General features: G+C 36.3%; 1 protein-coding gene and 1 pseudogene across 2 annotated transcripts in view; both read right to left on the bottom strand.

The window, feature by feature from the left end:
* LOC309628576 (riboflavin kinase pseudogene) overlaps positions 1–27,562 on the bottom strand; it is a 215,942-nt pseudogene that overhangs the window by 160,082 nt on the left and 28,298 nt on the right. The gene's annotated exons all lie outside the window — the stretch shown is intronic.
* Positions 1–27,562, bottom strand: part of LOC309628510 (all-trans-retinol dehydrogenase [NAD(+)] ADH4-like) — a 54,896-nt gene that overhangs the window by 13,324 nt on the left and 14,010 nt on the right. Inside the window, 4 exon segments of the mRNA XM_082391604.1 lie at positions 5,924–6,062; positions 6,553–6,642; positions 6,645–6,687; positions 10,158–10,444. Of these exon segments, the coding sequence (XP_082247730.1) occupies positions 5,924–6,062; positions 6,553–6,642; positions 6,645–6,687; positions 10,158–10,444 (559 nt within the window).

A 27,562-nucleotide genomic window follows, 5' to 3' on the forward strand; every position in this document is an offset into this window, starting at 1 on the left:
TATTATCTCCTTTATCCTGAATTTTATCTTGCACTCCTTGTTCTGCCTGGCTCCTTAGATTTCTGTTTAGGTGCTTGTTCTTTAGTTTGACCTCTGAATCTCTTCTTTTTCATCTCTTTGTTCTTCTTCCTCCGTGTGTGTTTATGGTTTTACTCTTTCTGGTTCTTCTGCAGGGAGTGGTCTAGCAACTGGTTCTGTGGATGTGACTTTATGTCTCTTTTCCTCCTAGTCTTTTTCTTCTTCATTGATAGAATCATCCAATTTCGGTCTTTCAAGTTCTTCCTCAGGTTTCCTTGCGAAATGAGATGTGATGGTGGTCTGACTGGTAGTTTGCCTTATAATCCTGGGCCTAGATGAGACTTCAGACTTTGTTTCTCCATCAGACTTGCTTCTTCTGGGTATGCAAAGTTTAGAAATGGTTTTGGGAGACTTGTTTTCCTCTGCCATTCCCACTCTGCGGTCCTTACCACTTGTTTTCTAGACATCCATTCACTTCCCAACTGAAAGCCTGAGGTCTGTTCTCCAAGGATAAATCTTTATTTAAAGGGATTTGATTTTAGCCAGGTAGCCCTCCACTGATAATTCTTCTTTATGTAATTTATATAAAGTCACACAGCTGATTCTTTATTTCTGTTTGCAGAAATTCATGCAAGGGATTCAATTTCTCCTTCACACATTCCCTTTCTGTTAAGCTATCTGAAAAAACACGGAGTCTGCTCCTGAACTGCAAAGAAAATCATCCTCACCACACTGAACGGGGATCATTTCTTTACTTCTTTTTTTTTTTTTTTAACATCCTTATTGGACTATAATTGCTTTACAATGGTGTGTTAGTTTCTGCTTTATAACAAAGTGAATCAGCTATACATATACATATATCCCCATATCTTCTCCCTCTTGTGTCTCTCTCCCACCCTCCTTATCCCACCCCTCTAGGTGGTCACAAAGCACCGAGCTGATCTCCCTGTGCTATGGGGCTGCATCCCACTAGCTATCTATTTTACATTTGGTAGTATATATAAGTCCATGACACTCTCTCACTTCGGCCCAGCTTCCCCTTCCCCTTCCCCGTGTCCTCAAGTCCATTCTCCACGTCTGTGTCTTTATTCCTTTCCTGCCCCTAGGTTCTTCAGAACCTTTTTTTTTTTTTTAGATTCCATATATATGTGTTAGCTTACGGTATTTGTTTTTCTCTTTCTGACTTACTTCACTCTGTATGACAGACTCTAGGTCCATCCACCTCACTACAAATAACTCAATTTTGTTTCTTTTTATGGCTGAGTAATATTCCATTGTATATATGTGCCACATCTTCTTTATCCATTCATCTGTCGATGGGCATTTAGGTTGCTTCCATGTCCTGGCTATTGTAAATAGAGCCTCAGTGAACATTGTGGTACGTGACTCTTTTTGAATTATGGTTTTCTCAAGGTATATGCCCAGTAGTGGGATCGCTGGGTCGTATGGTAGTTCTGTTTTTAGTTTTTTAAGCAACCTCCATACTGTTCTCCATAGTGGCTGTATCCATTTACATTCCCACCAACAGTGCAAGAGGGTTCCCTTTTCTCCACACCCTCTCCAGCATTTATTGTTTGTAGATATTTTGATGATGGCCATTCTGACTGGTGTGAGGTGATACCTCATTGTAGTTTTGATTTGCATCTCTCTAATGATTAGTGATGTTGAGCATTCTTTCATGTGTTTGTTGGCAATCTGTATATCCTCTTTGGAGAAATGTCTGTTTAGGTATTCTGCCCATTTTTGGATTGGGTTGTTTGTTTTTTTGTTATTGAGCTGCATGAGCTGCTTGTAAATTTTGGAGATTAATCCTTTGTCAGTTGCTTCATTTGCAAATATTTTCTCCCATTCTGAGGGCTGTCTTTTCGTCTTGTTTATGGTTTTCTTTGCTGTGCAAAAGCTTTGAAGTTTCATTAGGTCCCATTTGTTTATTTTTGTTTTTATTTCCATTCCTCTAGGAGGTGGTTCAAAAAGGATCTTTCTGTGATTTATGTCATAGAGTGTTCTGCCTTTGTTTTCCTCTAAGAGTTTTATAGTGTCTGGCCTTACATTTAGGTCTTTAATCCATTTTGAGTTTATTTTTGTGTATGGCATTAGGGAGTGTTCTAATTTCGTTCTTTTAGCTGTCCAGTTTTCCCAGCACCACTTATTGAAGAGGCTATCTTTTCTCCATTGTATATTCTTGCCTATTTTGTCGTAAATTAGGTGGCCATATGTGCATGGGTTTATCTCTGGGCTTTCTATCCTGTTCTATTGATCTATATTTCTGTTTTTCTGTCAGTACCATACCGTCTTGATTACTATAGCTTTGTAGTATAGACTGAAGTCCGGGAGCCTGATTCCTTCAGCTCCATTTTTCCTTCTCAGGATTGCTTTGGCTATTCCTGGTCTTCTGTGATTCCATACAAATTGTGAAATTTTTTGTTATAGTTCTGTGAAAAATGCCAGTGGTAGTTTGATAGGAATTGCATTGAATCTGTAGATTGCTTTGGGTAGTAGAGTCATTTTCACAATGTTGATTCTTCCAATCCAAGAACATAGTATATCTCTCCATCTGTTTGTATCATCTTTAATTTCTTTCATCAGTGTCTTATAGTTTTCTGCATACAGGTCTTTTGTCTCCTTAGGTAAGTTTATTCCTAGGTATTTTATTCTTTTTGTTGCAATGGTAAATGAGAGTGTTTCCTTAATTTCTCTTTCAGATTTTTCCTCATTAGTGTATAGGAATACAAGAGATTTCTGTGCATTAATATTGTATCCTGCAACTTTACTAAATTCATTGATTAGCTCTAGTAGTTTTCTGGTAGCATCTTTAGGATTCTCTATGTATAGTATCATGTCATCTGCAAACAGTGACAGCTTTACTTCTTCTTTTCTGATTTGGATTCCTTTTATTTCTTTTTCTTCTCTGATTGCTGAGGCTAAAACTTCCAAAACTATGTTGAATAATAGTGGTGAGAGTGGACAACCTTTTCTTGTTCCTGATCTTAGAGGAAATGGTTTCAGTTTTTCACCATTGAGAACGATGTTGGCTGTGGGTTTGTCATATATGGCCTTTATTATGTTGAGGTAAGTTCCCTCTATGCCTACTTTCTAGAGGGTTTGTATCATAAATGGGTGTTGAATTTTGTCAAAAGCTTTCTCTGCATCTATTGAGATGATCATATGGTTTTATCCTTCAATTTGTTAATATGGTGTATCACATTGATTGATTTGCATATATTGAAGAATCCTTGCATTCCTGGGATAAACCCCACTTGATCATGGTGTATGATCCTTTTAATGTGCTGTTGGATTCTGTTTGCTAGTATTTTGTTGAGGATTTTTGCATCTATGTTCATCAGTGATATTGGTCTGTAGTTTTCTTCTTTTGTGACATCTTTGTCTGGTTTGGGTATCAGAGTGATGGTGGGCTCATAGAATGAGTTTGGGAGTGTTCCTGTCTCTGCTATATTTTGAAAGAGTTTGAGAAGGATAGGTGTTAGCTCTTCTCTAAATGTTTGATAGAATTCGCCTGTGAAGCCATCTGGTCCTGGGCTTTTGTTTGTTGGAAGATTTTAAATCACAGTCTCAATTTCAGTGCTTGTGATTGGTCTGTTTATATTTTCTATTTCTTCCTGGTTTAGTCTCAGAAGGTTGTGCTTTTCTAAAAATTTGTCCATTTCTTTCAGGTTGTCCTTTTTATTGGCATAGAGTTGCTTGTAGTAATCTCTCATGATCCTTTGTATTTCTTCAGTGTCAGTTGTTACTTCTCCTTTTTCATTTCTAATTCTATTGATTTGAGTCTTTTCCCTTTTTTCTTGATGAGTCTGGCTAATGGTTTATCAATTTTGTTTATCTTCTCCAAGAACCAGCTTTTAGTTTTATTGACCTTTGCAATCATTTCCTTCATTTCTTTTTCATTTATTTCTGATCTGATCTTTATGATTTCTTTCCTTCTGCCAACTTGGGGTTGTTTTGTTCTTCTTTCTCTAATTGCTTTACGTATGAGGTTAGGTTTTTTATTTGAGATGTTTCTTGTTTCTTGAGGTAGGATTGTATTGCAATAAACTTGCCTCTTAGAACTGCTTTTGCTACATCTGATAGGTTTTGGGTCGTTGTATTTTCATTGTCATTTGTTTTTAGGTATTTTTTGATTTCCTCTTTGATTTCTTCAGTGATCTCTTGGTTATTAAGTAGTGTATTGTTTAGCCTCCATGTGTTTGTGTTTTTTACAGCTTTTTTCCTGTAATTGATATCTAGTCTCATAGCATTGTGGTCAGAAAAGATACTTGATACAATTTCAATTTTCTTAAATTTACCAAGGGTTGATTTGTGACCCAAGATATGATCTATCCTGGAGACTGTTCCCTGAGCACTTGAGGAGAAAGTGTATTCTGGTTTTTTCGGATGGAATGTCCTATAAATATCAGTTAAGTCCATCTTGTTTAATGTATCATTTAAAGCTTGTGTTTCCTTATTTATTTTCATTTTGGATGATCTGTCCATTGGTGGAATTGGGGTGTTAAAGTCCCCTGCTATGGTTGTGTTACTGTCAATGTCTCCTGTTATGGCTGTTAGCATTTGCCTTATGTATTGAGGTGCTCCTATGTTGGGTACATAAATATTTAGAATTGTTATATCTTCTTCTTGGATTGCTCCCTTGATCATTATGTAGTGTCCTTCTTTGTCTCTTGTAATAGTCTTTATTTTAAAGTCTATTTTGTCTGATATGAGAATTGCTACTCCAGCTTTGTTTTGATTCCCATATGCATGGAATATCTTTTTCCATCCCCTCACTTTCAGTCTGTATGTGTCCCTAGGTCTGAAGTGGGTCTCTTGTAGACAGCATATTTACGGGTCTTGTTTTTGTATCCATTCAGCCAGTCTATATCTTTTGGTGGGAGCATTTAATCCATTTACATTTAAGGTAATTATCGATATGTATGTTCCTATTACCATTTTCTTAATTGTTCTTTTCTTTTTTTTGAACCTCTTTTTGATATGTTGCAGGTAACACTTTTGCAAATTAGGGAGTTCATATCAGTAGAGATATTTTCTCAGATTTCTTTCCCAGGAAGTATCCTAGGTCCTCACACCATGGATCTATTTTCTTCTTTTGCAACATTTATTCTCTGCTTTGAACTCCTGTCATTTAACTATATACTTTCCCCCTTTCACTTCTTTTTGTTGCCTTTTTGCATCTCCTCTGTGTAACACTGTTCCTGGTGTTTTTGTCCTTTGCTTCTACTGACCAACAGTGTGGTTGATTATTTTAACCAAAATCATTGATCCTAGTCTTACCCACTCCCCAATTACCAGGGATCCCCTGATTGGGACATTTTTATAAATCAGTTCTCAGGGTCTATGCCAAGTGCGCACAATGTAGCTAAAATTGTAGACTTGAATCACTTATAAGACAACCATGACAAAGCAAGAGAATGAGACAGTTGGGGCACCCTTTAAGTATCTGTTACCTGCCACTCACTGCTCACATCTTCATGGTTTTCACCTGAGTCTGATAATGAAGGGCCTGGAGTGGGCATTCTGTGTCAGTTGCAGACCACAATGATTCCAGACTCAGGGCCATATTGTACTATATTGAACCTGACATTATACTCTAGAAACCTCTCTTTCTATGGAGCAGCCCCAACTGAGTTAACAATTGTTTGTGAAGGGGAAAATATGTGTCAGTTTATATCACCACTCTATGTTGGAACAGTGTATGTCCATGTACATTATGGAAATAGAGTAGGAAGTTTTCTTTTTTGCAAATGGCCACTGTTTAATCTTTTAAGGACATTGAGTACTTCTGATGATGTGGAAAGTGTCAGAAAAGACACACTGGTTAGTTTTCAACATCAAATGAAAATAGAATCATCATAAAGGTTTTTCAAACTGCTCACTCATCTCTTTGGTAATTTACCTTTTTCCTTGGTACATTAGGTCAAATGCCTCATTAACTTTGTCAAAGGCAAGGGTATGGGACACCAATGCATCCAGATCGAATTTCTTATTCTTGTAGTCAGCAGCCAGCTTTTGGACAGAATCGATACCTTTCCAACCTGTAATTGGCCAAAATGCCAAATAAAGACATGGTGCTTGACATGAAAAGGTAGTTTAACCAGTGTTGGTCAAATGAATGAAATTACTAGGTCAGATTTGGATTGCTTCAAATAGGTTATCCCCTTGCCATCTTTAATGTTTTGTACTTTTATGTATTAAATTTTTTTTCTTCAAAAGAAAAATTCAAGATTATTTTCTGTTTCTAGATAAGGAAGTATCTCAATTTGATCACCATCTACCTTTTGTTCCCCCATGTTGGTCCGTTTTAATGCAAATTGAATTTCAATTTGCAAATTATAGTTATCCTTCTATAAAGAAACTCTGTTTACTTTCAAGTAACTAATAGAATAAATAGCTTTCATGTAGTCTTCAGATATGTTCTAGGCACTCAATATTTAAAAAATAAATTATTTTCCTTTCCTTTCAATAATCCTAATTATGATAATTTGAGTACTACTATGAAGAAAATTAAAAGAAAAAAAAACTGACCACCAAAGCTTGTTCCATTTAGAGTACGGCCCATTATTAGCTCCACTGCAGAAACACTCAATCCGTTGTCACCAATGTTTACTCCAATGATGTACATACTCCCCAACCTACTGTTATGCTGTCAAGGGCTGCTCTCTGGAAGGTCAAACAAAAAGATTAGCTGAGTAAGTAGAAAAGTAGAACGTGAACTCCAATGTGGGTTTGTACAGTACTTTAGGGAAAATTTACACAACTCTGCATACAAGATAATGGGATTCCAGCTAATGAGGTTGTAATATTGTAGATTTAGACTTGAGGCACCAGTGTTCTGTTTCGGATAGAACATCCAATAAAATTTTGAATGTCATCAAAAAAGATATTGAAAAGAAAAAAACATATTTTACTCTGTTTAATACCACACTTATCCCGAACCTAGAATATATCTCATTGTATATCAAGAAAAATATACATACATGAAGGTAAAGAAAGATCTATAGAAGATATTATAAACTCTAGTCAACAAGTTTTTGACCAGGTTCAATGGTATATATGAAGATATTTGCAATTCCAGGGACATAGGATCAAAATTAAGTCACGAACAGAGGGTGAATAAGTATTCACTAGAGTCTAAAAATGAGGCATATACTGTAAACTTAGTAGATCTCAATGTAGGATAATTTAAAAGAAATGCTATTTAAAACAGAAGGCAAAACGGTTAAACAGAAAATAACAGTGGCTGCTGCTCATCAAACATTACATCTGCTTCCCTATATTTTTTAGCTCTTTTGCAGTTAAGTAGAGTCATATGACTAGTTCTGGGCTATGGGCAGGAGTGACGTGTGCCATTTCCTAGCCAAAATAGAAAAGCCAGTGTACAACCCGCCAGCTGTCCCTTCTGCTCTAACAACCAAGAGGACCTCATGTTGCGATTGTAAAGCCACAAATTTGAACTTCCTTGATTGCTGAGTCACCACATGGAAGACAGGGGCCCAGGGGATTTGCATTGATCTTTGCATGAGAGAAAGAGAAAATATTATCTTAACCTACTGCAGGTTTGGAGTTAATATAAAAATGCCAAGATTGAAAATGTAAATAAGTTTAAGAAAGATATAAACTTGTGGATGGCCATTCCACATAGAAGCCCTATGTTATAGTTGAACATTTAAAATCTTTTGAGACTAATATTATACAAGAAAAATATAAACATCCCATATCGTTTATCATAGCCAGTGGTCAACTTGGTTCTCACCTGTTGAGGCAAATTTTACTTCTACAGAAGTCCCAATAGGAATACCATTCCTGTTCATCACTGATCATTATATGAAAGAAGCAATCTGAAGTATAGTAAATTCTTTCCCTCTTCTCTCTGTCTGTCTTACTAGGGATGGATAATGCAATGACCTAGAACTTTTAGAATGTGTTTTGAAATCTTTATTTGAATATGTATTTATAGTTTTGAGAATTTCTAACATTTCTAAATCATAACTCTTCTAGTTTCTATACTTCTTATATGGCAGAAGTATTTTTGCTTAATGTATATTGTACAGAGAGATCCACAGAGAGAAGTAAAGAGCACAGGCACTGCTTGTGACCTTAAGGTAGCTGCCTACATTACTCCTGGTTTTTTTTTTTTTTTTTTTAATTTAATGTTTTTCCTATTGCCCTTCTCTACATTTCTGAGCTTTGATCCAAGCAGGGAATTAACCTCCATAATTATAACTTAGTTAAATGGGTATTATATGCAAATACAGGGTTTTATTTAGTAGCCTCTGATAACTTTTGATGAGAATTATTTTTAATTCTCAAAATCTTATAAAATTCTCCATTACTGTAAGTTTCTAACTGTTCTGTTGGGTTCTTTAGACTGCTTTAGAGCATTAGCAGTCATTGAAATTAAGTTCATTCCCATTACTGGAATCTCCTCCACAACGTAGAAATAAAGCTTTCCCTAGTTATGGAAACTTTTGGTGGAAGGGTAGTTAGCCCATCTTTTTGTGATTAAATAAACCCATCTCTTTTTATTTGGGTTCTCTAGTGTAATTCTATTCCATAATTTAAAATACACTTCTTGGTGTAATAAATAAGTTAATAATAGAACCTGCCAAGTTTTGGATCAGTGGTTCTCAGCTTGAGAACCAATACATGAGAATATCCTGGGTATGGGTCAATGCACTGATACTGGAAAACAACAACAACTCCCCAGGTACTTCTGAAGTATATAGCCAGTTTTGAGAATCTCTATACTAGAAAAATAAGTGGGCTGAATTTCAATGTTTGTGAAACATATGAGCTGTGGGAAGTGGAGGAATGGATGTGGCACATTGCAGGCCGCAGGTGCCAAGGACAATTGAAAAAGCGAGGCCTGAAGCTTTGGATGCAGTCGAGTGGTACAGTACGAGGCGTCCTCACTGCACGAACGTCAGTAATAGCTAACATTTATCGAGTGCTTATTACCTGCCAGATCCTCTTTTAAGCAGTTGCACTATTATAATGAAACCACTCTAAGAGGAAGGACCCAGGAATGGCAGCCTTCCCGGTCTCCATTCTCTTTTGTCGTATCATGTTGTGTCAGGTAAGAACCGAGGGGAAAATTGCCAAAGCCTGCTCCTGGGAGGTTGAAGTACAGAATTTCATTCTTTGTACCCTCTCTAGAGGAGAGTTGTAGGAGCCAGGCTGAGTGAAGGGGTAAATAAAAGGGAATAGTGTCATAACTACTTCACAGCTCTCACTAATGAACTAAGAAGCAGAAAAGTTAGTTGATGAATTCTTTGGTCATCTTGTTAAAAAAACAAAACAAAACTCTACTTAGTGGCTTTGAGCAAAGATGCATTAGGTGAATATTTGCTGGAGACTAAGGCTGCGTGCTCTGGAGGCTAACTTCTCCCTGTGTTGCCTGTGCAGTTGCCTCTTTACCCCATTTCCTGGAGCAGAACGGACAGGACTGGCTATGTGGGCCTGCAACCAGTGCAGTTGCCCAGGGCCCTGCACTCAGAAGGGCCCGCCTTTCCTGTCCTGAGAGGAGAAGAAATCTGAATGATGCAAAATTGTAGTGTTTAGGAAAAAAAGATTGAGTTTTTAATTTTGCAGCTTGTTGATTTTTTTAATTGAAAATTTCACATATATAGTTTGGACCTAATTCTGCAGCCTGATTATTGAGATCTGATGGACAGAACTGGCTTGTTTGTAGGTTGCTAACCTCTCCTTGCTCTACTTTAAGATGAGAGTGGATACCTCTGGCTGTTAGGGGTGACTCCATTCACCCTGTCTATTCCCTCCTCTAAATCTGTCTTTTCTATTTTTTTTCCTCACTTCTCATAGGCACAATTCTTTGAAAGTTTTTATTTCTAAGTTTTCTCTTAATTTTTTGCTGAATTTCATGTGAAAGAATAAACAAATATTAACACACATTAATATTAAATAGTAATTATTAATATTTATTAATAAGTAAAAATTAATTATATGTATGTAACATATAATGATATCTAATATAGTATTAATAACTATTCTTAAACATAATTTATACACGTATATAAATATTAAAATTTAATATATTAATATGCACATATTATAAATGTTAATGTTAATAAGCAATATTTATTATATCCTATTATAAAAAATATACATACCATGATTTTAGCTCCACCTACACACTCAAAGGCAAAATCCACACCTCCATTGGTCATTTCAACGATGATCTCCTGAATGGGTTTATCTAGGTCTTTAGGATCGAGGCAGTCGGTGGCTCCAAGGGCTCTGGCCTTTGTAAACTTCTCACTTTTGATGTCAATAACTATGATTCTGGAAGCTCCTGCTGCTTTATAACTGATTACAGCAGAAAGACCGACACCTCTTAGGCCAAAGATGGCACATGTAGAACCAGGTGTGATGTGCAGGCAAGAAAATTGTAAATTAACTTCTCAAGCAGCTGGTCCCACTTTTTTTTTTTTTTTTTTCTTGACAACGCTGTGCTGCATGCGGGATCTTAGTTCCCTGATCAGGGATAGAACGCATGCCCCCTGCATGGGGAGCACAGAGTCTTAACCACTGGACCACCAGGAGTCCCTGGTCCCACTTTGTGAAAAAGGGACAGAGTGAGGTGGGGGCAGGACCATGTAAATAAAGACTGCCTGTCATAAAACTAAATGACATAGCTAAATGGGGGAAATTTGCCAACATGAAAATGGATGAATCACTGGCTAAATCTGCAGAAACACTTGAAGGCCATTAGATATTAAGCTCATAACGAACAAACCCAAGTGAAAATCATTCTCTTGTCTTCCTTTTCCCTTTGGTGTTATGAGAACAAAAACTGAAGCCCACACATTTTAATGGGTTTATTGGTTTCTTTTTAAAATAGATCAAAGTGAGAGAGTAGCACTGACATATATACACTATTTTAGCAATATTCCTACAAAAACATAAAACCTGAATCAGATCAAGCATTTAGATCAAAAATACTAGTTTAGAGGATATACAGTGATGGAGAAACATGTTAAACCAGATTACAAGAGTGTAATCAGAAAAATCTAGAGTGAAGAAAATTCTGTAGGCCAAATGACTGTTTCTTCAACAAATAAACGGCAGGGAAAAAACAAGGGGTGGGGTGAGAACCTATAAATTAAAAGAGACTTGTCCCGCCCTGGGAAAGTCCACACACACCTGAATTCGAACTTCATGAGCCTTGAGGGTAGCTCCCTCAACCTCTTCAACGCTGAGGGGCTTGTTTGCTTTCCAGGCAATAGCTGCTTTGCATTTAATAACTTGAGAAAGAGGGAGAGGGGGAAAGGATAGGAGGGAGGAAGAGAGAGGGAGAGAGAAAGAAAGAATATCATGGAAAAAAAATGAAAGAACATGTTGATACTATTATTTCATGAAAGAGAGTTTTGGAGCTTGTGGCTGGATGTTATATATAATTATATTATTCTAAAGACAAGGGATCTTAATTGAAAATAAGTCAAATTCTACATTGTAGTCATTGCACTTTTAATTTTCGAAAAGAACAGGTGTATTAAAGTTTACCCTATTATAAAGCCTTGATTTTTTTCTCTCCAGAATAAAGAGGATAAATTTATAGGATTTGGGCAGGGTAGATGGCCAATATGCGTTTGTTGATAGAACGATTTGTTATCAGCTCTGCATTACCTGAATCCTTATTGCTAGAGCAGATGTGTTTTACATCTTCGCTGCTCAAAATGTGGACCTCCCTGCCACCAGCAGTTATTGACATCACCTGAGAATTTGCTAGAGCCATAAGCCCTGTCCAAAATCCACTGAATAAAAATCTGCATTTGAACAAGATCCCCATGTGATTCATATGCACATAAAAGTTTGAGAAGTGAGGCTTACATAATTACTAAATTTATCAGTAGAATATACGTTAAATAAAAATTTTGTCCCTTTGAAAGAATTTGGGTAAAGATGTATGAAAAGAAATTAAGCATTAAAAATTTTATAATCCCCAGATTTAAAAAATTTTAACCACTTAAAATTATATTTTTAATTTTAAATGTAAGTAACATTGAAGGAAAGTGGAAAGACACAAACCTATACTCCATTCTAATGCTACTATTTTTACTTTTGGTGTGATTTTCCCAGTCTTTTTTCATATGAATACATATTTTTTGATACGTGTTATGCAATTTTGAATTGTATTTTAAATATCATGTCTTATAAATGCAACATGTGTTAATTATGGAAAGTTTCAAAATGAAAATATGAAAAAAGAAAGAAAACCCATCTGTAATTTTATCCCCCACTTTAGGATTTTGAGGTAGATCATTTGAGTTTTTTTCACATGGGACCATATTGTATGTAATATTTTATAATCTACTTTTTTCTACTTATTAATATACAATGAATATTTTCCATATTCTCTAACATTATTTCTAATGAATACAAATTTTATTTTATGATTATGGCACAGTTACTCAAATCTCTCTTTTTTTGGCCATTATAAATAATATTTAATTGACCACCTTTGTAGTAAGCATTTTGGCAAATTCACAGTTATTTCCTAGAGTAAATAACTAGCATGAGGGTCACTAATATCCTTTTCATCATCTTTATTTTGTCTTCTAGTTTTATTAAGATATAATTGATATACAGCCCTATATAAGTTTAAGGGGTGTATAGAATAATGATTTGACTTAAATACATCATGAAATGATTACCACAATAAGTTTAGTGAACATCCATCATTTCATATAGACATAAAATTAAAGAAATAGAAAAAAAATGTTTTTCCTTGTGATGAGAACTCAGGATTTACTCTCTTAACAACTTTCATATATAACAAACAGCAGTGTTGGTTGTATTTACCATGCTGTACATTACATCCCTACTACTTATTTGTCTTATAACTGGAAGTTTGTACCTTATGACTAACTTCATGCAGTTCCTCCCTGCCCCACCCTCCCGCCTCTGGTAACTACAAACCCAGTCTCTTTTTCTATGAGTTCGTTTGTTTTTGAAGTATAATTGGCCTACAGCACTATGTTAGTTTCTGGCACACAACATAGTGATTCGCTAATTCCATACATTTCAAATGCTCATCATGAAAAGTCTAGTTATCATCTGTCACCATACAAAGATACTAAATAATTATTGACTATATTCCCTACGCTTTACATTTCATACTTGTGACTTGTTTATTTTATAACTGGTAGTTTGTATCCCTTAATTTCCCTCACTTATTTCTCTCATCTTCCCAACTCCCCACCACCACCCCCTGGGCAATCACCTGTTTGTTCTCTGTATCTATGATTTTGTTTCATTTTGTTATGTTTGTTCATCTGTTTTTGCTTTTTAGAGTCCACGTATAAGTGAAATCATACAATATTTGTCTTTCTCTGTATGACTTATTTCACTTAATACCCTCTAGGTCTACCGATGTTGTCACAAATGGCAAGATTTCATTCTTCTTTATGACTGAGTAATATTTTGTTGTGAGTGTGTATGTATATGTGTGTATATATATATATATTTTAAAATTTATTTATTTATTTTTGGCTGCATTGGGTCTTCGTTGATGTGTGCAGGCTTTCTCTAGTTGCGGCGAGCGGGAGCTCCTCTTTGTTGTGGTGCGCGGGCTTCTCATTGCGGTGGCTTCTCTTGTTGCGGAGCACGGGCTCTAGGCACGCGGGCTTCAGTAGTTGTGGCTCATGGGCTCTAGAGCACAGGCTCAGTAGTTGTGGCGCATGGGCTTAGTTCTTCTGAGGCATGTGGGATCTTCCCGGACCAGGGCTCGAACCCGTGTCCCCTGCATTGGCAGGTGGATTCTTAACCACTGCACCACCAGGGAAGTACCTATATGAGTATATATATACCACATCTTCTTTATCCATACATCTGTTGATGGGGACTTAGCTTTTGATCAACTTTAAACTGCTGCTTTCTGAGAGTAATTCCCAAGGACGCTTCTTTTAGCAAATGTATAAAGACACACACACACAAAACAAGAATTGAACAAAGAAACAGTATATTTGCTTACTTTGCCCTTGGTGCCCATTTTCTTTGGGAAACTTACCTTGGAAGTTTCTTTCTGATTTAAGAAGTTATTCTTCTATCCAGGGTGCTCCGTGTCCTGTGTAGAATTGTCTTTGAATAAATACCATTTCTGCTCTTCTATTCTCCAATTATTTTCTCTCCTTTTTTGTTGCCATAATCTGCAACTTTGCCCATCTCTCTCCACATCATCATTTGTGGTGTCATATTTCAGCTGCAAACCCTCATTGCTTCCAACTGCTATTTGGGGATTTCTGTTTACTTGTTTTTTACTTTTTTTATTGCAAAATATAAGATAACAGAGAAAAGGTCATTAAACCTATTAGATAAATTAACAAATAATTATAAAGTGAAGAACATTTCCACTGACCCAGAATCCCTCCTATATCCATCCTTCTCTTTCACAATCCTAATAATAATTTCCTTGCATTTCTTTTATGATTTATGCTTCTCTACACAATATAGTTTAGTTTTAGTGATTAAAAGCTTTATACAAATGGAGTCATAGTGTATGTGTTCTTTCATGTCTTTTTTTCCTCTCAACTCTATTTTTGTGAGAGTCATCGACATTGCCTGTAGCTGTACTTTGTTTATTTTCATTACCATAGAGTATTCCATTGTATGAATTGACCACATTTTTTTTCATCCATTTTCTGTTTTGTGATGAATCAGAATTGCATAAAAAGTCTTTTCATGTATCCTGTTGTACTTGTGCTTTTCCTTAGGGAAAATTCAGGGCTTTTATGCAGCTAATATACCCTATTAAGGTGATGCCAATTGTTAAAATATTGAAATACTTCTGATCTTGTTGGTAAAAAGCCATAGTATTCTGTTATCTCCTCCAGACTTTAACTAATATTTTATTATTTAATATTTAGGTTGTTCTATTACACTTTTTAGAAGTACGATTTATACTCTGTTTCCACTTTCTCACTACCCACATTTCACTTCTTTACTTGTCTGGTTTCCACCTCTATCTTTTAATTGAAACTTTTTTGGAAAGTTGTTAGTGGCCTAATTTTTTTAAAAATGACCTTTAAAAAATTTCCATCTAGCGTTTGATTTTCTAGGCTTTCTTATCATATTTTTATGATTTCTTTCCCTTTAATCCAAACTTTAGGCAGGAGTTTCCATTTGCTCCTGGATGTTTCTATTTTAATAGTGTTCACGTCCACAGAACAACCTCACCTTCCTTCACAGCTCCACACTCCTTTCTTGGACTTCCCTGTTTTGACACTAGCATCTCCATTCTTTTTTTATTGTTCTGAAACCTCCCTTTACCTTGCTTTCTGCATTGTTTACAAGCTTTGTGTATTCTACCTGCCATGTGCCTTTCATTTCCTTCCTTCTGTTTTTATTATTACACTGTAGATAAGTGTAATCACCTTCTTACTACTTGCTAACACTCACAATAGCCTTTTTACTAATTTTCCTATTTGCAGAGCTCCCTCTGCCAGTCAGTGTTTCAAAATGTTGTTAGATTAGTATTCTTAACAGTTCTTATTGTATTATTCTCTTAGTCTAAAACCATTAAGAACTCTCTAACCCCTTCTGAGCTCACTCTGGCATTCAAGACCATTTATCTACAACCCAACCTGTGTTTCAAACCTTATCTTCCAGGTTTCCCTATTTGTGGTCTCATATCAACCTAAGATAGACCTTTCTCCAATGCACTGTGTGCCTTCCTGCCTCCATGCTTTATTTAAACTGTTTCCCCTGATTAGAACACCTACTGCTGCCAGTTCTGCCTACTAAACTAACATATTCTTAAGGTCCATTTCCTGATACCTATCTTGCCATTTCCAGCTCTTCTATCCAGGATGATCTTTTCCGTCTTTGAATCCCCACAGCACTCACTGTGTTCCCATCCCCTTATTCCTCACACATAGATAGCTACATGAAGCAAAACTTATTGTCTCATATCTATTATTTGTGTCCTTTATTGACACCCTTGCTCCAACCTCCAGCCTCCTTACAATAATGATTGTATTTACTTACATTTTGTATCCTGCAGAGAGCACTTCATAGTCCTGAAAGATACTAAGTGCTTAATAAATGATGATCAAATTGAGTATTTACCTTGGAAACAATACGCATTAATGTTCTTCTGAATGCTTGGTATATGCCTTTCTTTCTGCCTTTCTTTCTGTGCTGCGTTTTGATGAGCTTCTTTAAAGATAGGGACTGTCTTTTATTTTCTTTCATAAACAACCTGCTAAGAAGTGTTTTGAGAGGAAGCTGGAGAAGAGATTTCAGAATGGTGGAACCCTGGGCTTTTGAATGTGAGGGTGTCTCCTAATGCTAACAATAATGTCATGGATTCTTTCCATGAGAATGGCTTTACCTTTTCTGACTGTTGATTTTCAGGCTTGTTGTTCTTAAAATTCCCAATGTTATATATGTTTAAAAGTATAATTTCCCACCCATTGAATTAGTATATACAGTATTTTAAATAATAATTCATTAATCTCAATATAAATACCCAAACAACATATTTGGGACCCATGGTGGTTCAAACTGAATTCATTGTGTTTCTGCACAAACTAGATCATCTTTTTTTTTTTTTTTCAACATTTATTTATTTATTTATTTATTTATGGCTGTGTTGGGTCTTCGTTTCTGTGAGAGGGCTTTCTCTAGTTGTGGCGAGCGGGGGCCGCTCTTCATCGCGGTGCGTGGGCCTTTCACTGTCGCGGCCTCTCTTGTTGCAGGGCACAGGCTCCAGGCGCGCAGGCTCAGTAGTTGTGGCTCACGGGCCTAGTTGCTCTGCGGCGTGTGGGATCTTCCCAGACCAGGGCTTGAACCCGTGTCCCCTGCATTGGCAGGCAGATTCTCAACCACTGCGCCACCAAGGAAGCCCTAGATCATCTTGTTTTTAACTGCATGTTTCCTTTATTTCCTATATCCAATTACACATTTCTTTGATTCTAAAGCACTTTTTTTACAAGTTAAAATCTCTGATATCAGTTGCTTCTTGCCATCTTTGGGATATTATAGTTTATTTAATTGGCAGTATTTTTCTTTCTTAGTGGTATATAAAATTATGGTGTATCATTTTTTTAATTGAAAAAAGTTTTTAAATTTATTTTATTTTATTTTTTATTTATTTTTGGCTGCGTTGTGTCTTGGTTGCTGCACACGGGCTTTCTCTAGTTGTGGCAAGCGGGCTTCTCATTGCGGTGGCTTCTCTTGTTGCGGAGCATGGGCTCTAGGCGTGTGGGCTTCAGTAGTTGTGGCTTGCGGGCTCTAGAGCGCAGGCTCAGTAGTTGTGGCGCACGGGCTTAGTTGCTCTGCAGCATGTGGGATCTTCCTGGACCAGGGCTTGAACCCATGTTCCCTGCATTGGCAGGTGGATTCCCAACCACTGTGCCACCCGGGAAGCCCCTATGGTGTATCTTAAAATTGATGGTGTCTTAGTTCTGATGAAATATGTTAGTTGTAAAAACAAATAGATTGTAATTCCTTAAAATTTCCCTCATTTGTTTTTCTAGTCACATGACCACCATTGTAGTTCTTTTCTTCACTACTTCTTTTTTGGTTTTTTAAAAAATTGAGATAAATTCACTTAGCATAAAATTCACTATTTTGACCATTTTAAAGTGTACAGTTTAGTGACTGTTAAATATATTCACAATATTATGCAATCAGCACCAATGTTAATTTCAGAATATTTCTCTCACCCCAAAAAGAAACCCCATACTTCCCAATTTCTCCCTTTGCCTACCTTCTGGCAACCACTAATCCACTTTCTGTCTCTGTGGATTTGCCTATACTGGAAATTTTACTTAAATGGAATCATGCAGTGTATGGCCTTTTATGTTTTCACTTATAACATTTTCAAGGTTCATCCATATTATAACATGCATCAGTACGTCATTCCTTTTTATTGCCAAGTAATATTATATTGCATGGATATACCACAATTCGTTTATATTTTTTCAGTTAATGAATTTTTTTTTTTCGCTTTTTGGCTATTATGAATAATGCTGCTGTGAATATTCATGTGCAAGTTTGTGTGTAGAAAACATATCTTTTCAATTCTTTTGAATATATAACTAGGAATGAAATTGCTAAATTGTGATAATTCTTTGTTTAACTTTTGAGGAACTGCCAAACTTTTCTACATGGTTGTACCATTTTACTTTTTTACTAGCAATGTATGAGGCTTCCATTTTCTCTACTCTTCATCAACACTTGCTATTTTCCTTTTTTTGTTATTTCATTATAGCCATACTAGAAGGTGTGAAATGGTATTCCTCACTGTTTTTTTTTTTAAAGTAGAAAACTTTATTTTTTTAAAAAATTGTGCTATGTAAACTTTTCTGTAAATTAATTTGTCTTAATTACAGTTTCTCAACCTTAGAACAGCTGATATTTTAAACTGGATAAGTCTCTGCTGGAGGGGCCGTTCTGTGTATCGTAGGATGTTTGGCAGCATCCGTGGCCAGTCACACTCCCCCCTCCAGTGGTGACCATCAAAAGAGTCTCCAGGCATTGCCAGCTCTCCTCTGAGGGGTGAAATTATGCCTGGTTGAGTCCTCACTGTTTCTTAAATGGTATTTCTCTCATAACTTCCTCATTGCCCTTCTGGTCTCTTTTTTTCCAGAATAGATTTCCAAAGGGAAGTTAAAGTCATATACTTTCCTATTCAAAAATCTTCAATGTTTCCATAACAAACCTGTCAAATTAGGTATGAATTTGTTATACTGGAACTCAAGGATTTTTAATCTATCTCTCCATACATTTTGCTTGCTAGTATTTCACTCCTTCACTACTGGTGTGTTAGGTTTCAACAAATCTGGAAAATTCAGCTGTCACTAAACTCTCTCTTATACTATCCTTTTACCTGCCTTTGTTAATTTTGTTTCCTATACCTCCACTTCCACAGGTGAAATTACTACTTTTCATTCAGGGCTCATCTCAGAAATCTTCTTCCAAGTGAAGCCTCTCCTGATTCTTCCATCCTTCCATTATTTTCCTTCTTTTGAGCATCCAGAGAAATTATGTTTTTTACATCATCCATCTTATTCTGCCTTGTAATCTGAAACACTGAGTTCTTTTCTTGACTCTCCTCCTTACTCATCTTGTGTCCCTGCAGTGCCTTACAAACTATTTAAAAATTATTAACTAATTTGAATTTGAAATTATTCAAATATTCACAGATAGCAGATTAACTTTTTGAGGTATAGTGTGCTGTGTGGTACTGAAATGGAGCAGGACCCTATGGTGCTTGCCCCCCATGTCCTCTGCCTACCTTTTTCTGTGGAAAAGCTTTAGCCAAAGAATAAGTTTAATCAGAGAAGTGAGAAAATGCAGAAACAAAGAAAAACAGTCCAACAAGACTAAATAATAATAGTTTAGTCATTAAGCATAGTTAAGGACATTTAGTTTCTCCTCAAGGGTTATAGGTAATGTTCTGAGCCATATCCTGTGAGCTGTCTTATCCATACTGAAACCTCCACCAGGTGGAAGACGTTAACTACATGATGACCAGACTGTAACCATGACATAAGCTGCCACAATCCTGAGAATTGGCCTCAAAGAAATGGGAACAAACCGACCCTGGAACTGAAGATTAACTGTACTTAAAACAATCAAGGTGATGCTGGTCAGACCACTGCTGACCAATTTCAAGATGATTGTCAGAGCTGGCTGTGCTGTTTCTGCAGGTAGCCCCCTCCCTCCATCTATAAAAGCTCTTGCCCACTGGTTGTCACTGGGGGTAGGCAGTTGGCCCCCCCTGCCCCCCGCCCCAGTTGCCAGGATCCAAACTAAAGCAAACTTTCCTTTCCATCAACCTTGCCTCTTTATTGGCTTTTGAGCGGCGAGCAGCTGGACCCCATTTCTGGTTACAGTACTGTGTACTTGGCTTATGCATTAGGGAAAAGAGAACCACCCTGTCTTCAATCTAATCAGAGAAACAGGACTGACATATGAAACCTATAGAAATATGTATCCATGAATATAATAATTTAAAACCTGGCTTGAAAGGGAGGAATCAAGACTTCCCTGGTGGTCCAGTGGTTAGGAATCCACCGGCCAATGCAGGAGACATGGGTTCCATCCCTGGTCTGGGAAGATCCCACATGTCGCGGGGCAGCTAAGCCCGTGCACCACAACTACTGAAGCCTGTGTGCTCTGGGGCCCACGTGACACAATTACTGAGCCTGCATGCTGCAACTACTGAAGCCCACGTGCCTAGAGCCCGTGCTCCGCAAGAGAAGTCACCGCAATGAAAATCCCGTGGACCGCAACAAAGAGTAGCCCCCGCTCGCCGCAACTAGAGAAAATCTGCACACAGCAATGAAGGCCCAGCGCAGCCAAAAAAAAAAAGGGAGGACTCATGCTGATGAATTGGAAAAGCGGTGGGTGGAATAAGAGCAGATTCCTGGAAGTTGAACTGAAACAATAAAGGACAGTATTTGGGAGAGCTGGAGCACAATAGAAAAAAGACAGTTTCTGCAGTAAATCTAGTAAATTAAATTGTTTCAAGTTTAGCAAATATCTTACTAGTTGATTTTAATTGTGTTCACCTGTGTTTCCAATGTCATCTGTTAAGTGGATTAGAAATTCAATGACCCATGTTGTTAAGAGACTTTTGTTTTCCCAGAGGGGTTTTACAGAGCAAGCAGGGCTGAGGTGATGATTTTATAAAGATAGTTTAATTTTATGCCAGTGAGAGATACTAAATTCAGATACTAAAGTAATAACAACCAAATGACAGAGCATTTGCTGGTGGTGAAAGCAGTTTTGCCATGAAAGGGTGACCTTGTCTGAGGGCAGTGAATCTGGCTAACAAGATGCGCATGTGTGGTTGATTCCCTCTGATTCTTTTCCCAAGGGGAGATTGGGACACTCCCCAGGAGGAATGGGGGAGCTCTCCCAGCCCCAGACCACTGTTGCTCTGCACTGCTGCAGTTTTTCTCATAATGTTACAGTAAGGCTATTGAATAAAGAGAAAGATACTTCTAATCTGAGACGGTTTGGGTTAAGACAGTAGAGTTACTCTCTGAGGTCAATGTGTTTTTTGAAAGCATATTAACTGTTGCATTTTTTTCTTGATTGGGGGTAGGGGTGGTGGTGGGATAGAATAATTAGAAGGTAGTAAAAATTACTGAGAAAATAAGTGATTTGTGTATTTCTGGAGATGATTACTCTTACATTTTAAGTTTATGTGATTCATCTTTTTAAAGTATATTTTGGAATACAGATTAATATATTCATACAGCATGTCATAAACCTCTGGCCCTTGATTCTCTTAGTAATTTTAAAGTTCTAAAAAATATGAACTTTCTTCGTCTAAGAGAAGGTAGTTCTGAGAAAAAAGGCATAAAATTAAACTCATAGGTGACTGCACACTGTAATGCCAATTAGTTAATTTATAATAGGAGATATACAGGGCCTGTCAGAAATGCATTCCTTGCTGATCAGTAGGTCCATTTATGAAACTCAAATTAGAATTCAGAGTTCAGACAAGTCAGTTGGCTTTTGAGAAATCAAAAGAAAGTTGGGTTATTTTGAGTAGACTAAGTGGGGTTTAAATTATTTAAGACATTTTTGGCAGAAAATGATAGAAATCTCTGACTCAAACTAGCTTTGTAAAATCATTATGGCTTTAATCAGATTTCCAGGGGCAGGACTGGCTCTGGAGTTGGTTGACTTAGTGGTTCAGTGATGTTAGTAAGAACCCCGATTTTATCTTGTTGTCTGCTCTGCAGTCACTTGAATTCTTCAAGGGCTGTTTCTCCTTTTGATTACAGTCCCTGATTGGTACTACATGCTTCCTTGTTCACATGAGATTGAGAGATGGGGAGAGGGAAGAAGGAAGAGGGAGAGAGAAGAAACTGGTTTGAATTTGATTACTAGATTTGCAGTTCCAGAAAAAAAAAATGTCATCTCACCCAGGGTGAGGTAGTCCTGAAAAACAAACAAAGCCAGATATAACCCATTTAAACTCATGGGCGATTGTAAGCTAATTAGGCCAACTCAAATCACATGCTCATTTCTAAGCCAATAACAATTGCAAGGGAAAATGTTAAAAACTGCTGTTAGGCTTAGTTTCATCATCTGGGAGAAGACTAATGTTGGGGAATCAAACAGTATCATAACCTGAATGAATGCTCTTTACTCTCTACTCTAGATATATATTTACTTAAAGAAAATTTAATGGCTTTAAGTCAAAACAATATCTCCCATGAATAGACATGGAAAAATATTGGCACCTTCTACTTTTATGGTTTTCCTCTTCCATGTGTATATGTTTCATGTGTGTATCAATTACACATGCTTCTCTCTGTTAGCCAGTAGGTTGAATAACTGTGCTATGTCACTGTCATTGGTTCAACTCCTGTGGGTTAATTAGATTTTCTCTGTTCCAGGATTTTAGAGCAAATTGTGAAATTGCTAATGTTTGTCTCAAAGCATTACAAAGAGGATTGGATGAGAAAATATTAATAGATCAAAGTAAATATATTACGGCTAATGAGAAAAAAGATGGGTTTGCTTTGGTGCATGTCACCTTACACAGATAAAGGGTTGCTTGAAGTGTACTTTACTTTGTATTGCAAAGGCTATAGAATTATTTGGGAGTGTTTGGTTGCAGTATCTCACTTGAGCTGGCTTTTGGCCAGAGATTTATTTATAAATATACAGGGACGTATCATGGAATCCCAAAGCAGAGGCAAATTGGCCTCAGGAAGGAACTGGAGCTAGGCACTAGACCTCCACAAGAACTTCTCCATTTCTCTTCTCTGCTTCTTTCTGTGCATCTTCATTTCTCTTGCTGCAGACTGGCTTTCTTTTGATTGCTGTTCATTTGGTTGAAATTATGATTACTATTTCCCCAGGTCACATATTCCTAGGCCAGAAAGAGCCTGAATCAACACAATTTCTTTGGTCTAGATTCTCAATTTCCAGGGAGTTTTGTGACCACACCTGGTCCCATCAACAAAGATGACTCCTAGGATCTTAGAAATTTAAGGAAGAGGCAGAACCTAGTGAAGAGATGAACTAGATACATAATCTCATAGATGTTCATTCTTTTAAGTTGACCTATAGTAAATTGCTCAAATAATTTTCATTCCTGTATTTACATGGGGTTAGGATTTCCCTTTCTATCACAAAATCAATGACTTAATTTTCTGTGTAGGGGTAAAGTACTGGACTAAGAGTCAGGAGACCTTGGATCAAGTCCTGACTCAACCATTTTTTATGTACTCTTGAGCAAAAATTGTTACCCATGTGCCTAGATTTCATCATCTTTAAAGTGAAAGACTTGAACTAGATCTTGTCTTTTAAATATCCCTTCCAGTTCTAAAGCCGGGTAATTTAAGAAACTATGTTGGAAGAAGAAATGTTTCATCTGGTAGAACCAGCAAAGTGAAATCCCATATTCTTGGGTTGATACTACAAGAATCCTTACTTTCTGACCTTTTGTTATTTCAACAATTTGAAGCTGGAAAGAACATTTACATATTATAATATAGTTAACATATCCAACTACGGAGTTGTTTTCATTTGAATTTTTCTGCTCTTGGCATATTTTTAAACTTTAGACATTTATTTCGTTCCTTTTATAATTTCATTTTGAAATCCCAAAATGTATACCACTAGTAGTGTCTCTAATTAGAAAATTTTCTTTTTACGCTTCTTGGTTTTTCTTTGTTGTTGTCTGTTATGGAGTTAGTTTCATCTGTAGCTTACAAATTGATATCTTAGTACTGGTTTCTGAATCCCGAGCCTTGCATGGAGCTCATAAACCAGTCCTAACCAATCAATTTAGAAATCCCAGTATGAGACAGGCATCCAGTAGGAACCACCTATGCAAGGCCTGGGTTAATTAGTAAGGGTAACTGTAAAACAGAAGTTTGATACCTAATCTACTTTTTATAGATTATTACAGAACTCTCAATGGTTCTATAAAACACTGTGATTATATGTAATTGCTGCTTTAGTTATATCCTCTAAGTCTTGAGGAGGAAGCTCTTAATGAAATTTTGCTTAAGGTCACAAAATTTCTAGTAATGCCATTGATTCTTTTTTTTTTTTTTTAAACCTTGTTCTTTTAAAAAACATTTTTAAGTTACAGAAAAGTACCAAGGCCATAAAAGTCAAGGAAAGATGAAGGAGTTAAAAGACTAAAGAGACATGATAACTAAATGCAACTTGTGATTCTGAATTGGATCCTTTTGCTCTAAGGACATTATTGGGAAAGTTAAGAAACTCAAATAGAAATAGAAAACAAACTTACTGTTACCAAGGGAGAAAGGGTGGAGGGATAGATTGAGAGATTGGGATTGACATATACACACTGCTATATATAAAACAGATAACTAATAAGGACCTACTGTATAGCACAGGGAACTCTACTCAGTACTCTGTAATGACCTATACCAGAAAAGAATCTAAAAAAGAGTGGATATATGTATATGTAAATGTATAACTGATTCACTTTGCTCTACAGCAGAAACTAACACAAAATTGTAAATCAACTATACTCCAATAAAAATCAATTTAAAAAAAGAAATTAAAATAGGTCTGAGGATTAAATGGTCATAGAATATCAATATTAATTTCCTGATTTTTATGTTTTTTACTGTAAGAATGTGTACAAAATATGCATTAAAGTATTTGGGGATTGTGGGATATTATATTGTCAACTTATTCTTGAATAGTTCAGAAAGATAAATTCTTTGTTCTGTACCTGCTACTTTTTTGTAAGTTGGGATTGTTTCAAAATAGAAAAATTTTTTTAAAGTATAAGAAAAAAACTACAGTCCATATTCTACTTTTAACCGTTTTCCAATAATGCCCTTTATGGCATGTTTTCCCCTATGAGTGCAAAAATCCAGCCCAGGATCATGTATTGCATTTAGTTGCTATATCTCATTTGTCTCCTTTAATTGTGAACAGTTTCTTAGGCTTTATCTTTCATGACATTAACTTTTTTGAAGAACAACATGCCATTAATTCTTGTCTTAACGTCTCTTTAAATATTGAATTTAAGCCCAACAAACTTTATGTTCTTTATGTTTTTTTAAAAACTAAGAATATTTTGATGATTCAATGAAAACATACAAGTCATTTTCTTGGGATGCTTTCACTTTCTAATAACCTTCAGTTGCAATTGACTCCTATTAAAGAAAAAATTATTCATGACACTAATTAAAGATGGTAACGAAGACTATTCAAGAGGTACTGCTGCAGTGGAGGTTTTGCAATGGGGAGAGAGATCTGGCTCAACTCTGAATACAGCAAGGACGTGGAGATTTATAGTCAAGGAACAGGCTGGGAGTCAGTGGAAGGAAGTTTACTAAGGAAACATTAAGACAAGGGTGATTCTTGCTAGACCAATTCAGTAGATTCTTGTTGGAGGCATGCTAGGGTGGTAAGGTGTAAAGGGTGAGGGTTGAGGACTTTGATCAGATATTGAGGGTGGAGGAGTTTTGCTAAACTGACCCAGCAGGTTTATTGCTAAAACTGGACTAAGCAGGCTAAGGACAGAACCCAAGGTCAGAGCCTAGTCAGAAGAGGGCTCAGAACAGCCTGACTCAAGTTCAGTCAAGCAGAGAGTCTTTATCACTCCTTGTTAAGGAATCATGACTTTTTGCTTCAGATGCAGTTTCCTTAGATGCATTTATATACATTATTTAGGCAAATATATACTTATATAACAGAAAGAAAAAGTGTTATTTTATTGTTACAGACTTTGTTTTAAGGTCTATTTTGTCTGATATGAGTATTGCTACCCCAGCTTTCTTGTCATTTCCATTTGCATGAAATATCTTTTTTCCATCTCCTCAATTTAGTCTCTATGTGTATTTAGCTCTGAAGTGAGTCTCTTGTAAGCAGCATATAGATGGATCTTGTTTTTTTTAATCCAATCAGCCACCCTAGGTGTTTTTTTTTAATTTTATTTATTTTTTTATACAGCAGGTTCTTATTAGTCATCCATTTTATACACATCAGTGTATAACCCTTGGTTGTTTTGATTGGAGCATTTAGTCCTTTGACATTTAAAGTGATGATTGATAGGTATGTACTTATCGCCATTTTGTTACTTGTTTTCTGTTGTTTTTGTAGTTCTTCTCTGTTCTTTTAGTTTCTTCCCTTGTGGGTTGATGATTTTCTTTAGTGATATGCTTGTGTTCCTTTCTCTCTACTTTTTATGTATCTGTTGTAGCTTTTTGATTTGTGGTCACCATGGGGTTTATATATGTTGACGTATAACTTTATCTACTTGTTTTAAACTGGTAGTCATTTAAGTTCAAACATACTCTAAAAGAGCTGCATTCTTTTACTCCTGTCTCCCATGTTTTGTGTTTTTGATGTCATATTTCACATCTTCATGTTTATCCCTTCGCTGTTTATTCTAGTTATAGTTGATTTTACAGTTTTTTGTCTTTTTATCTTTGTACTAGTTTATTTAAGCGGTTGATCCATAGTCTTTACTATATATTTGCATTTACTAGTGGGATTTTTTTTCCTTTCCTAGGGATTCTTACTTCTTGATTGCTGTAGCTTTTCCTTTTCTACTTAGAGAAGACTTTTTAACATTTCTTTTAGGGTAGGTTTAGTATTGATGAACTCTTAGTTCTTGCTTGTCTGAGAAGTTCTTTATCTAAATGATAATCTTGCTTGGTAGAGTATCCTAGGTTGCAGGTTTTTCCCTTTTAGCATTTTAAATATATCATGCAGCACTTTAAATATATCATGCCACTCCCTTCTGTCCTACAAAGTTTCTGCAGAGAAATCAGCTGATAACCTTATCGGGATTCTCTTGTATATGACTCTTTGTTTTTCTCTTGCTGCCTTTAGAATCCTCTCTTTATCTCTAACTTTTTCCATTTTAATTATGATATGTCTTGGTGTGGGTCTGTTTGGGTTCATCTCGTTTGGGATTATCTGTGCTTTGTGTACCTGGATATCTGTTTCCTTCTTCATGTTTGGGAAGTTTTCAGTCATAATTTCATCAACTATATTTTCTACCTTTTTCTCTTTCTTCTCATTCCAGGACCCCTATGATGCAAATGCTGGTACACTTGATGTTGTCCCAGAGGTCCCTTAAACTGTTCTCATTAAAATTTTTGTTTGTTTGTTTTTTGCTGTTCTGATTAGGTGATTTTCATTATTCTGTCTTCCAGATCACTTATACATTCTTCTGTATCATCTAGTTTGCTGTTAATTCCTAGTTATTTCAGTTATTGTATTCAGTTATGACTGGTTCTTTATATATTTTCTAGTTCCTTGTTAAAATTCTCATTATGTTCATTGATTCTTTTCCTTAATTCAGTTAGCATTCTTATTACAAATGCTTTGAACTCTTTATCTGGTAAATTATTTCTGTTTCATTAGTTGCTTTTTCAGGCGTTTTCTCTTGTTCTTTCATTTGAAATAAATTCCTCTGTCTTTTCATTTTGCTTAACTTTCTTGTCTCTATGATATTGTGTGAAACAGTTACCTATTCTGGTCTTGAAGGGGTGTGCTTGTGTGGGAACATCCCTATACAGTCTGTGTGTGCCCAGTGGCT

Source organism: Balaenoptera borealis (assembly GCF_965194805.1).
Source record: "Balaenoptera borealis genome assembly, chromosome: 4".
Classification (NCBI taxonomy): domain Eukaryota; kingdom Metazoa; phylum Chordata; class Mammalia; order Artiodactyla; family Balaenopteridae; genus Balaenoptera; species Balaenoptera borealis.